We start from the raw sequence: 13,372 nt of genomic DNA on the forward strand, positions 1-13,372 counted from the left end.
ACAGGTATGGAAATATGTAGAGATGTACTATGCCTTCAAGGGTTACTTAAGTAGCCATTTCCTATCAGTTCTCCATATCCCTAATATTTCACTTTCTAGGCTATCTATTTATCATTAGCTCTATACTCTTTGATGTAAGAGAATTTATAACATATTTATCAACACCTCTAATAACTAGCGTTCATTCTGCTAATAATCTCATCACTCATCCCTATTCTCTCTAATCACTTAGCTATCTAATTCTGCTGTCATTTTCCTGCCACCAGCCAATCATACTTGAAGATAGACAATGATAAGTTAAAGATACATATGTTAACCACTAGGGCAACCATTAAGAAAATAAAGAGGTATAGTTAGCTAATCAATAGTGGAGACAAAATGGAATACTAAAATATAATTGATCCAAAAGAAAGCAGGAAAGATGAATAAAGGGCATTAGAATAAATAGCAAACAAATACCAAGATGACAGTTTCTTTCTCCCTCTCCCTTTGCCCCCCCCCACGCTCTCTCTTTCAAATAAATAAATCTTTAAAAAATAATAAAAATGTACATGACTGATGTAAAATTTACTTACAATAAGATGCACCCATTTAAAATATAAAGTTTGATACGTTTTATCAAATGTTTTTTTTTTTTCATATGTTTATACCTTTGTAACTATCACCACAATCAAGACATCTAACATTTTCATCAGAAGACAAACAAATGGCCAACAGACACATGAGAAAATGTTCGACATCACTAATTATCAGGGAAATGCAAATCAAAACCTCAATAAGATATCACCTCACACCTGCCAGAACAGCTAAAATCAAAAACACAACACTGTTGGTGGGAATGCAAACTGGTGCAGCCACTTGGAAAACAATATGGAAGTTCCTTAAAAAATTAAAAACAGAATTATTATATGATCTAGTAATTCCACTACTGGGTATATATGCAAAGAAAATGAAAACACTAATTCAAAAAGATATATGCACCCCTATATTTATTGCATTATTACTTATAATAGCCAAGATATGGAAGCAACCCAAGTGTCCATCGATAAATGAATGGATAAAGGAGATGGGGTGTGGGTGTGTGTGTATAAAATGGGATATTACTCAGCCATAAAAAAGAATGAGATCTTGCCATTTGCAGCATGAATGGACCTAGAAGATATAATGCTAAGTGAAATAATAAGTCAGATAGAGAAAGACAAATACTGTGTGATTTCACTCACATGTGGAATTTAAGAAACAAATGAACAAAGAAAAAAAGACAAAAAAACTCATATATGGAGTACAAATTGGTGGTTCCCAGAGGGAGGGGGAAAGTTAAATAGTTAAAAGGGATTAAGAGTACACTTATCATGATGAATGCTGAGTAATGTATAGAAATGTTGAATTACTATATCGTACACCTGAAGCTAATATAACACGCTATGTTAATTATACTTCAATTAAAAAAAACCCAAAAACCAGAAAACATTTCCCTCAGGATCAATTGTACTCCTTCTCAATTTTCTTTGGGTTTAATTATGTCTTTAATTTTTCTTACAGTGAAAGCTTAGATTATTGATTTTAAACATTTCTTCTTTTCTAATCTAAGTATTTAAAGGTATAAACTTATCTTTAGGCAATGCTGTAGCTCCCACTAATTTTTATATGTTGTATTTTCATCTTATTTACTTCAAAATATCCTATAATATCTCCTGAGTTTATTTCCAAATATTTAGAATTTTCTGGGTATCTTTTTGTTATTAGTAGTGGACATTAGGTTGTTTTTCTTAAACAACCTAATTCATGAATGAACCTGATTTCAGTTTTTTAAAATGTTTTGAGACTTAGTTTATAGGCCAGCATATGGAGTATTTTGATGAATATTTTAAATACATTTGAGAAAATTGTATATTCTGGTGATTATTGTGTAGAGTGAATGTCAATCATATTAAACTTCTTTATAGTACTTAAGTCTTCTTTCCCCTTAATGATTTTCTGTGTACTTGTTCTCTCCAGTTACTGAGAAAGAAGTTTTGAAATCTTCAAATATATATGTGGGTTTGTTAATTTATCCCTCTAGTTCTGTCAGTCTCAACTCTGCTTTGTCTGAAATTAATATAGTTATTCCATCTATTTTTATTGATATATAATTGACATATAACACTGTATTAGTTTCAGGTGTATGACATAATGAATTGATATATGTATATATTTTGAAATGATTACCACAGTAAGTCTATTTAACATCCGTCATCACATATAGTTACAAATTTTGGGGAGGGATGAGAGCTTTTTTTTTTTGAAAGATTTTATTTATTTGAGGGGGACCTGGGTGGCTCAATCGTTAAGTGTTTGCCTTTGGCTAAGGTCATGATCCCAGGGTCCTGGGATCAAGCCCTGCATGGGGCTCCCTGCTCAGCGGGAAGCCTGCTCCTCCCTCTCCCATTCCCCCTGCTGTGTTCCCTCTCTCGCTTTGTCTCTCTGTCAAATAAATAAATAAAATCTTTAAAGAAAAAAAAGATTTGAGAGAGAGATTAAGAGAACGAGCGGGGGGAGGGGCAGATGATGATACATATATATATATATATATATATATATATGAGTGCAGACATCTTTTCAAGATAGTGATTTCAGGGGGGTGGGGGGATGGGGTAGCCGGGTGATGGGTATTAAGGAGGGCACGTGTTGTGATGAGCACTGGGTGTTATACACAAACAATGAATCATGGAACACTACATCAAAAACTAATGATGTATTATATGGTGGCTAACTGAACATAATAAAAAGACAGTGATTTCAGATGTCGGGTAAATACTCAGAAGTGGAATTACTGCAACATATGGTAGTTCTACTTTTAATTTTTTGAGGAACTTCCATACTGTTTTCCAAAGCGGCTGTATCAATTTACATGCTCACCAACAGGGCACAGGGTTCTCTTTTCTCCACATCCTCACCAATGCTTATTTCTTGTTTTTTTGATGATAGCCACTCTGACAGATGTGGGGTGATAGTTCATTGTAGTTTTTGGTTTTTTTTGTTTGTTTTGTTTTTAAGATTTTATTTATTTATTCATGAGAGACAGAGAGAGAGAGAGGCAGAGGCAGAGGGAGAAGCAGGCTCCCCGCAGAGCAGGGAGCCCGATGCGGGACTCGATCCCAGGACCCTGGGACCATGACCTGAGCCGAAGGCAGACGCCCAACCAACTGAGCCACCCAGGCGTCCCTCATTGTGGTTTTGATTTGCATTTCCCTGATGATTAGTGCTGTTGAGCATCTTTTCATGGGTTTGTTTACCATCTGGATGTCTTCTTTAGAAAAATGTCTATTTAGATCCTCTGCCCATTTTTAAAAAATATTTTATTTATTTGAGAGAGAGAGCTGGGGGAAGAACTGAGGAGGAGGGACAAGTGGACTTCACACTGAGTGCCAAGCCCAACCTGGGGTTCGATCCCACGACCCTGAGATCATGACCTGAGCTGAAATCAAGAGTCATCTAGATGCTCAACCAACTGAGCCAGGTGCCCCGCCTCTGCCCATTTTTTAACTGAATTGTTTTTTTGTATTGAGTTGTGTGAGTTTTTATGTATTTTGGATATTAACCCCTTATCAGATATGATTTACAAATGCTTTCTCCCACTTTATAGGTTGTCTTTTCTTTTGCTGGACAGAAGCTTTTTAGTTTGATATAGTCCCACTTGTTTATTTTTACTTTCTTGCTTTTGATTTTGGTGTCAAATCCAAAAGAAAATCATCACCAAGACTGATATCTAGGAGCTTTTTTCTTATATTTTCTTCTAGAAGTTTTATGGTTTCAGGTTTTATATTAAAGTCTGTAATCCATTTGGAGTTGATTTTTGTCTGTAAGATAGTAGTCTACTTTCATTCTTTTGCATACAGCTATTCAGTTTTCCTGACACTGTTTACTGAAGACTATCCTTAGCCTATTGTTTGTTCTTGTCTCCTTTGTTCTCAATTAATTGACCCCATATGCACAGGTTTATTTTTGTGCTCTCTACACTGTTCCATTGATCCATATGTCTGTTTTTAATGCCAACACCATACTGTTTTGATTATTATAGCTTTGTAATATAGTTTGAAATTATGAAGTGTGATGCCTCCAGTTTTGTTTTACTTTCTCAAGATTACTTTGGCTATTTGTGGTCCCATACAAATTTTAGGATTGTTCTACTGTTCTATAAAAAATCCACTGGAGGGCACCTGAGTGTCTCAGTCGGTTAAGCATCTACCTTCAGCCCAGGTTATGATCCCAGGGTCCTGGGATCAAGTCCTGCACTGGGCTCCCTGCTCAGTGGGGAGTCTGCTTCTCCCTCTCCCTCTGCTCCTTCCCCATGCTTGTGCACTCTCTCTCTCTCTCTCATGTTCTCTCAAATAAATAAAATCTCAAAAAAAAAAAAAAGAAATATATTTTTGTTTTAAAAAGAAAGCCATTGGAAAGGAGCTAGAAAAAGAACAACAAATGAAGCCTAAAGCCAGAAGAAGGGAAATAATAAAGATCAGAACAGAAATAAATGATATAGAAACAAACAAAAAAAGAAAACCAGAACAGATCAATGAAACCAGGAGCTGGTTCTTTGAAAGAATAAAACTGATAAACCCCGAGTCAGACTTATCAAAATGAAAAGAGAAGGGCATTTGGGTGGCTCAGTCAGTTAAGCGTCTGCCTTCAGCTCAGGTCATGATCTTGGGGTCCTGGGATTGAGCCCCACGTCAGGCTCCCTGCTCAGTGGGGACTCTGCTTCTTCCTTTCCCTCTGCTCCTACCCCTGCTCATGCTCTCACACACTCTGTCTCTCTCAAATGAATAAATAAAAAATCATAAAAAAAAAAGAGAGAAAGGACTCAAATAGATAAAATCATGAATGAGGAGAGATCACAAGCAACACCAATGAAATACAGATAATTATAAAATATTATGAAAAATTATATGCCACCCAGTCAATCTGGAAGAAATGGATGCATTCCTAGAAACATATAAACTACCAAAACTGAAACAGGAAGAAACAGAAAACTTGAACAGACCGATAACCAACAAAGAAATTGAATCGGTAATCAAAAATCTCCCAACCAGGGCGCCTGGTGGCTCAGTCGTTAAGCGTCTGCCTTCAGCTCAGGTCATGATCCCAGGGTCCTGGGATCGAGCCCCACATCGGGCTCCCTGCTCTGCAGGAAGCCTGCTTCTCCTTCTCCCACCCCCCCTGCTTGTGTTCCCTCTCTCGCTGTGTCTCTGTCAAATAAAGAAAATCTTTAAAAAAAAAAAAAAAAATCTCCCAACCAACAGAAATCCAGGGCCGGATGGCTTCCCAAACATTTAAAGAAGAGTTAATACCCATTCTTCTCAAACTGTTCCAAAAAATAGAAATGGAAAGAAAACTTCCAAATAGCCCATTGTAGGGCTCGATCTCATAACCCTGAGATCGGACTTGAGCCAAAACCAAGAGTTGGACATTTTAACTGACTGTGCCACCCAGGTGCCCTATAATGCAAAGTTCAACAATTTTGAAATTTTTGCTGTCTTACCAACCCAAACTAGTACTAACAGATTAACTAAACTTTTGATAATCCCTTTCTCTAAAAAACTATCATAAAAGACTTAGAATTAAGGGGCGCCTGGGTGGCTCAGTCGGTTAAGCATCTACCTCAGGTCATGATCCCAGGGTCCTGGGATCGAGCCCCGCACTGGGCTCCCTACTCAGCGGGGAGCCTGCTTCTTCTGCCCCTTCCCCATTCATACTTGTGCTCCCTCTCTCTCTCTCTGAAATAAATAAATAAAATCTTAAAAAAAAAGACTTAGAATTAAAAATTTCAATTTTATACACTCACCTAATTGATTACCTCCTAGTTTTACTGGTTCTGTCTCTAAACTATTTAATTTGCCACTTTCTTGTTTGTCATTACAAGCAAGAAGACTCTTAGATAACTGATTTGCAGCCAGGTTTGCCTGAAGCTTTTGAATTTCTGCTTCCTTTATTGCAAGCTTAATCCTGGAACAAAATAAAATACACCAAAAATTATTAGAAAGATCCTATATAAATATATCTCATACCATTTTTACCTTTCAAGTTAGCAAAAAATTTAATGTAGATTGATTCAGCTACTTTAAAAACTTGATAGTACCTAGTAAAACTAAAAATGTACACACACCATGACCCAGAAATTTCACTTTTAGGAATATACACTGGAGAAACTGGCAGTATTATAAAAGGAAACATGTAAAGGTATGTACTTTGCAGCACTGTTTGTAATAGAAGAAAACTAGAAACAAGGTAGCTATCAATAAATAGTGATACAGTTATAGGATAGACTCCTATATAGCTATTAAAACTAACCATACTAATCCACCCATTGATTAGTCACTCTAACTACCTACCTCAACATGTATGAATTTAAAAAATAATGCTGAGTGAAAAAGCAAAATTACAAACAATATAAACACATAGTATATTTTCCATGTGTGGATGTAAACATATACAAAATGGATTGAAGAATATACATCCAATTCAGGATGGTGGATACTTAGGAGAATGAAACTAGTGGAAAGGAACATCCCATAATGTTTTTAGTTTTTACTTAAAAACATTTGAAAAAAATATCACAGAATGTTAATAATAATCAATTCTTAGTTATGGAAACACAGATATTTGTTATAATACTTGCAGAACTTTTCTGTACATTTTTCATCTTCTCAAAGATTTTAATTACCAATTTAAAAAAAAAACATTGTATTTGCTACAACTTCAGCATCTGAAAACCATACCTCAATTCTGAAATCACCATTTTATTTGCCTCACAGCAGCCAATGTAATTGTCTTCCTTGTTTGACAAACTACTCATCTGGTGTTTAGAAAGAGATGATTTAAAACCAAACATTTCTCTTTTTAACTGCAAATTTAAAAACAAACATATATAAACTTACAACATCTATGATGCAATTGTTTCATTATTCAGAACTCCAATTTTTAAAAATTGTGTGAATAGAAATAACCTAGTGTCCATCAATAGGATAAATGTATAAATACATTATGAAACATTAAGATAACAGGAAAACCACAAGAGTTAAAATAAACCTGAATTATATAAATCATTTGGAGACATCATATAACACTACATTAAGTGAAAAACAACAGAGGCACATGTAGTATTTTCCAAAATATATTAGTTATATATGTTTTTCTAGAGCATGCATATGTGGCAACATTTAAAATATAGACAAGAAGGATACACATGAGTTTCGGAATAGTGCCTACCTCTGTGGAGAGATGGAAAGGATTGGGATCTAACACAGTATATAAAGAAGCTTATTTATCTGCAAAACTTTATTCTAAAAAAATATGAAGTGGATATCACAATATGTTACTCAGATATAGCAAATGGTGTGCTGCATTGGTCTGTTTTTCTGTATGTTTGAACAATAGAGAATTTTTTAAATTAGTTATGAAAAGGGGCAAGATAAGCACTTAATGACTACTATCTTCAAACTATAACCAAATCAAGCTTTCTAGAAATTAAAAAAATTCCTATTTCCAAACCACGTTATTCTTAGCATTGCACGAAACACAGGATCAAACGTATTACCACACCAACTTCAGAATCACATACAAAGTAATTCTTGATATTGAGTCAAATGAGAATATCAGTTTAAAATGAATGTTATCGGGGCGCCTGGGTGGCTTAGTCAGTTAAGCATCTGCCTTTGGCTCAGGTCATGATCCGAGGATTCTGGAGTGGAGCCCTGCATGGGCTCCCTGCTCAGCAGGGAGCCTGCTTGTCCCTCTCCCTCTGTTCTTCCCCCCACTTATTCTCTTTCAAATAAATAAAATCTTTTAAAAAAATTTTTAAAAATGAATGCTATCTGCATCTAATTACTATCAAATTTCAAAAGTAAACAGTACATTTAAAACCTAAGCAAATAATCAGGATCCTAGGAAAGTAGATATAGCAGAGGGCTGGGAATCAAGAATCATACATTCTAGTTTTAATTCTGCTACTAGCTAGTTATAAAAGTTACTTATTTCCTTGACACTACATTTCTTTGTCAATAAAATGATGGTGTTGAATCAGATGATTTCTAAGTTCCCTTTCAACTTGTTAATTCCATGACAGTTTAAAATTGGTTAAGAGTCTACCACCCATTCAAATATATTTGAAACCAGCCATGACGCATTTATATACACTCTTCTCCTGATCTCACCTTTATTTTACACCTATCAATTATGGACTTCTGATACAGTTATACTTACTTTCTTCCTAATCTCACTTATATATGGTCATATGTATAACTGAAAGAGAAATGGTGGCCAGCTGCTATCATAAAAACATTTTAATGTTCTGTGCATTCTAATAAGTACATGAAAATTTGCACATTATTCATTAGAAAAATGCAAATTAAAACCACAATGTGATACCACTTTATACCCACTAAGATGGCTAAAACCTGAAAGACAGATAATAAAAAATGTTAGCTAGGATGCAGAAAAACAGGAACCCTCGTACATTCCTCATGAAAACAAAAAATGGTATAGCCACTTTGGAAAACAGTTTAACATAACTTTACCATATGACCTAGAAATTCTACTCCTAGGTATCTATCTACTCAAGAGAAATGAAAGTATGTCCACACAAAGAGTTGTATGCAAATTTTCACAGCAGCATTGTTCTTAATAGTCCAGAAGTGGAAGCAGTCCAAATGTCCATCTAACGGTGAATAGATAAATAAAATGTGGTATATCCATACGATGGACTAATATTCAACAATAAAAAGAAATGAAGTACTGATATATGTCACAATGAATGATCCCCCCAAATTTTTAGAATGCAAGAGACCATACATTGTATAATTTTATTTATATGAAATGCTCATAAAAGACAAATCTCTAGAGACAGAAATTAGATTAGTGGTTTCCTAGGGGTGGGTGTGGGTACAGGGACTAATTATAAATAGGCACAAGGGATCTTTTGGGGATGATAAAAATGTTTGAAAACTAGATTGTGGTATTGTTCCAAAACTTGTAAGTTTACTAAAAATAAATGAACAGTACAATTAAAATGAGTGAATTCTATGGTATGTCAATGTTACTTGAATAAAGCTATTTGTAGAAACAAGAGAGGCCATGCGCGCAGAGCGAGCACCTGTAGCCTCCCCATCCCTCCGGCAACGCTCGACCCCGGGATCCCCCCCGGCTTGCGTGCCCGCCATGGCCAACAAGAAAGCAGCCTTTGATGACGCAGTAGAACGTGTGAGCAACAAAGAGTACAAAATATGGAAAAGAACACCCCTTTTCTTTATGATTTGGTGACCCATGCTCTGGAGTGGCCTAGCCTAACTGCACAGTGGCTTCCAGATGTAACCAGACCAGAAGGGAAAGACTTCAGCATTCTTCGACTTGTCCTGGGAACACACACGTCAGATGAACAAAACCATCTTGTGATAGCCAGTGTGCAGCTCCCTAAAGATGATGCTCAGTTTGATGCTTCACACTACAACAGTGAGAAAGGAGAATTTGGAGGCTTTGGCTCAGTTAGTGGAAAAATTGAAATAGAAATCAAGATCAACCATGGAAGAAGTAAACCGGGCGCATTATATGCCCCAGAACCCTTGCATCATTGCAACAAAGACTCCATCCAGTGATGTTCTTGTTTTTGACTATACAAAACATCCTTCCAAACCAGACCCTTCTGGAGAGTGCAACCCAGACTTGCATCTGCGTGGACATCAGAAGGAAGGTTATGGACTTTCTTGGAACCCAAATCTCAGTGGGCACTTACTTAGTGCTTCAGAGACCATACCATCTGCCTCTGGGACATCAGTGCTGTTCCAAAGGAAGGAAAAGTGGTGGATGCGAAGACCATCTTTACAGGACATACAGTGGTAGTAGAAGATGTTTCCTGGCATCTGCTCCATGAGTCTCTGTTTGGGTCAGTTGCTGATGATCAGAAACTTATGATCTGGTATACTCGTTCAAACAATACTTCCAAACCAAGCCACTCAGTTGATGCTCACACTGCTGAAGTGAACTGCCTATCTTTCAATCCTTATAGTGAGTTCATTCTGGCCACAGGATAGCCGACAAGACTGTTGCCTTGTGGGATCTGAGAAATCTGAAACTTAAGTTGCATTCCTTTGAATCACATAAGGATGAAATATTCCAGGTTCAGTGGTCGTCTCACAATGAGACTATTTTGGCTTCTAGTGGTACTGATCGCAGACTGAATGTCTGGGATTTAAGTAAAATTGGAGAGGAACAATCCCCAGAAGGTGCAGAAGATGGGCCACCAGAATTGTTGTTTATTCATGGTGGTCACACTGCCAAGATATCTGATTTCTCCTGGAATCCCACTGAACCTTGGGTGATTTGTTCTCTATCAGAAGACAATATCATGCAAGTGTGGCAAATGGCAGAGGACATTTATAATGATGAAGATCCTGAAGGAAGCGTGGATCCAGAAGGACAAGGGTCCTAGATATGCCTGCACTTCTTGTGATTTTAGACTCCCCCCTTTTTTCCTCTCAACCCTGAGACTGATTTAACACTGGTTTTGAGACACAGACTTTGTTTGGCTATCCCTCTATGATAGGTACCATCAACAATGTTATTAGCCTAAACAGAGGGTGTTTTCTAAATATTAACTGGGGGACTTGATTCAGTAAAGCCACAGACTTATATTTAAATTTTCTTTAGGAATTTTCTAGTAACAAAGGTCTAAAGTAGCCACAGAAAGGGGAATATTATGTGTGGTTATTTTTCTTCTTAGGCTATATCCCCAAGGTTTTCAGACTCCTTTAAGTAAAGGCTAAAGGAAGGAAGGAATAGAGCCAAGTGAGGTAGATGTCTGAGCCATGAGGTATAAATACCACAAGATGTCGTTTTTATTCAGGAAATGGGGGAGATTCAAGTCATATAAATTCCTGTTCTAAAATTTTCACACCTGACTTTCCAGGATGCACATTTTCCTATGTAGACCAGTCTCCTCTCAGTTTCTTCAGTTAAGTCAAAACTACGTGTTCCTCTTTCCCCCATATATTTTTGCTTGTTAGTGTATTTCTTGAGCTGTTTTCATATTTCTTTCCTTTCTGTGAAATGGTTTTTTAAAAAACTTGGGACCACCAAGTTGTAAAGATGTATGTTTTTACCTGACAGTTATACCACAGGTAGACTGTCCAGTTGAGTTGAGAAGAGTGAATTGATAGCTTGTATTTGTTTTTAAAATTAAATTAATCCTGGATAAGAGTTGCTTTTTTTTTTTAGGAGTTAGTCTTTGACCACTAGTTTGGTACCATCTCTATTTTGGGTGACCTGTTTCACCAGCAGGCCTGTTACTTTCGATGACTTACTGTGTTAAGTGCTTACAATGGAATAAATTGCTTTTCTACATTAAAAAAAAAAAAAAGCTATTTGTAAAAAATCTTGTGTCGTTCTTACATATGGCACCTCAGAGACTAAGAAAGGGTGGAAGAGTAGACAGGTTAAGTGCAGAAAAACAAAAGGGATTAGACAGAAAAGAAATTCAAGATTGAAAGTACAGATACGTAAAAATAAATACCCACATACATACATACATACTAATAAAGCAAACACAAGATGATGACCTTTTAAAAAGCACTTCAGTAGGGCGCCTGGGTGGCTCAGTTGGTTAAGCAACTGCCTTCGGCTCAGGTCATGATCCTGGAGTCCCAGGATCGAGTCCCGCATCGGGCTCCCTGCTCAGCGGGGAGTCTGCTTCTCCCTCTGACCCTCCCCCCTCTCATGTGCTCTCTCTCTCCTCTCATCCTCTCTCAAATAAATAAATAAAATCTTTAAAAAAAAAAAAAAAAAAAAAGCACTTCAGTAAAATTTTCTTTTTCACCCATACTTACTGGCAACTGGGACATAACTTTTTCCAAACTTCTCAGTTCTACCCTTGAACTTTCTATTTCTTGTTGACACAAATCCAGTCGCTCATTCTGTGCTACAACACGGACCTTTAATTCTCGGTTTTCATTCATTAGAGAAAATTTTTCTCTAAGTACTTCTTCTTTGTCCTCTAATTCACTCTCTAGCTTCAGAATACTTTGCCTAGACTCAGTTAGTTGTGCCATAACTTCTGAATTTTTCACTGCCATGATCCTTAATTTTTCTTTTCCATTGTTATTTTCTTCTTTTAACTGCCTATAAAGAAAAAAGCATAAAAATGAAAATAAAATATACATTCATTTTCAGTAGTCATATTTAGTTAATCTCACTTTTAAAGTATTTTAAAGCCTTAATTCTAGAACTGTAACACCTGCTCACATTTACTGAATGCCTACTTTCTGCACACCAGAAACTCACAACTTTATGTGGGCAGCACCACTATCATTCTCTGTTTATAGATAAGGAAACCAAGGTATAGAAGGGTTATGAAACTTTGCCAGTGTCTCACAGTAAGTAGGAGGGCAGGGTAACTCCATTATCTTCAAAGCCTTCTGCTCCCTTTTGAAAAGTGTAAGACAGGAGATCTAACTCCAAAATCCTAATTCAACATATTGCAACATGAAGAAAGTTTTAGACTATATAAGGAAAAATCATGAACTATTAGCCACAACTCTAAAAAATAGTAATCAACCATTAACTGATTACTAGGCAGTATTATTTTCAAATATATATATATATAGCTATAAAAACATGTCAAACATTAGAACAATCTATAGAACTGTTGGTGAATGGATAAATGGATAAAAAAATGTGGTACATCCATACAGCAGAATAATATTCAACAATAAAAAATGAAATACTGATATACATCACAATGCATTCACAGTGTCCTTTTTCACATTTTTCATGTCTCTGAAATAAGAAGGCTGGACTAGGTGATTCACATGATTTGAAGAACACATATTTTACTAACCAGCTAACGTCACACTACAAGAACATTATGTGTGTGTTCATTTTCTCTAAATATATGCAAAGCAAATATGCTGATCATATTACTCTGTATTTACAAGTATATTAATATCAACATGTTTTATTGGTTAAAAACCCTAATGTTATACCTAGAAAACAATTTCAGTCATGAAACCTATCTTTCTATGTAATTTAAGGCCATAACTAAATACACAAAATATTCTATCTTAAAATGTTGCAGTTCTTTCTCCATTTCCACACAAAAATCCTTTTTCCACAACAAGATACTATACCTTAATTTCTCTTTCAGAATTTCAAGGTCACTTTTATATAGACCACACTTTTCCTGTAGCCTTTTATTTTCTTTTTCACAGCTAATTAGATTTCTCTCTAATATTTCTTCTTCAACTTGAACCTAAAACAATAATTTGTTTTAAGTGGACATACTACTGTGGTCATAAATTTAGGTGTTTCAAACTAAAAAGTAGTGATTTCAGAAATAAACAGGAGAGTA

General features: G+C 36.0%; 1 protein-coding gene and 1 pseudogene across 3 annotated transcripts in view; one reads left to right on the forward strand and one right to left on the reverse strand.

Annotated features, from left to right (window-relative positions):
* CCDC18 (coiled-coil domain containing 18) overlaps positions 1-13,372 on the reverse strand; it is a 136,361-nt gene that overhangs the window by 97,400 nt on the left and 25,589 nt on the right. For all 3 annotated transcript variants that reach the window (XM_032423527.1, XM_032423517.1, XM_032423525.1), the window contains 4 exons: positions 13,152-13,273; positions 11,853-12,144; positions 6,756-6,880; positions 5,822-5,982 (listed from right to left, as the gene is read on the reverse strand). In XM_032423527.1, coding sequence (XP_032279418.1) covers positions 5,822-5,982; positions 6,756-6,880; positions 11,853-12,144; positions 13,152-13,273 — 700 coding nt within the window. The remainder of the gene's footprint in view (positions 1-5,821; positions 5,983-6,755; positions 6,881-11,852; positions 12,145-13,151; positions 13,274-13,372) is intronic.
* On the forward strand, positions 9,061-11,195 carry LOC116644171 (annotated as a pseudogene).

The sequence above is a fragment of the Phoca vitulina genome, unplaced genomic scaffold, assembly GCF_004348235.1.
Source record: "Phoca vitulina isolate PV1807 unplaced genomic scaffold, GSC_HSeal_1.0 scaffold2, whole genome shotgun sequence".
Lineage (NCBI taxonomy): Eukaryota > Metazoa > Chordata > Mammalia > Carnivora > Phocidae > Phoca > Phoca vitulina.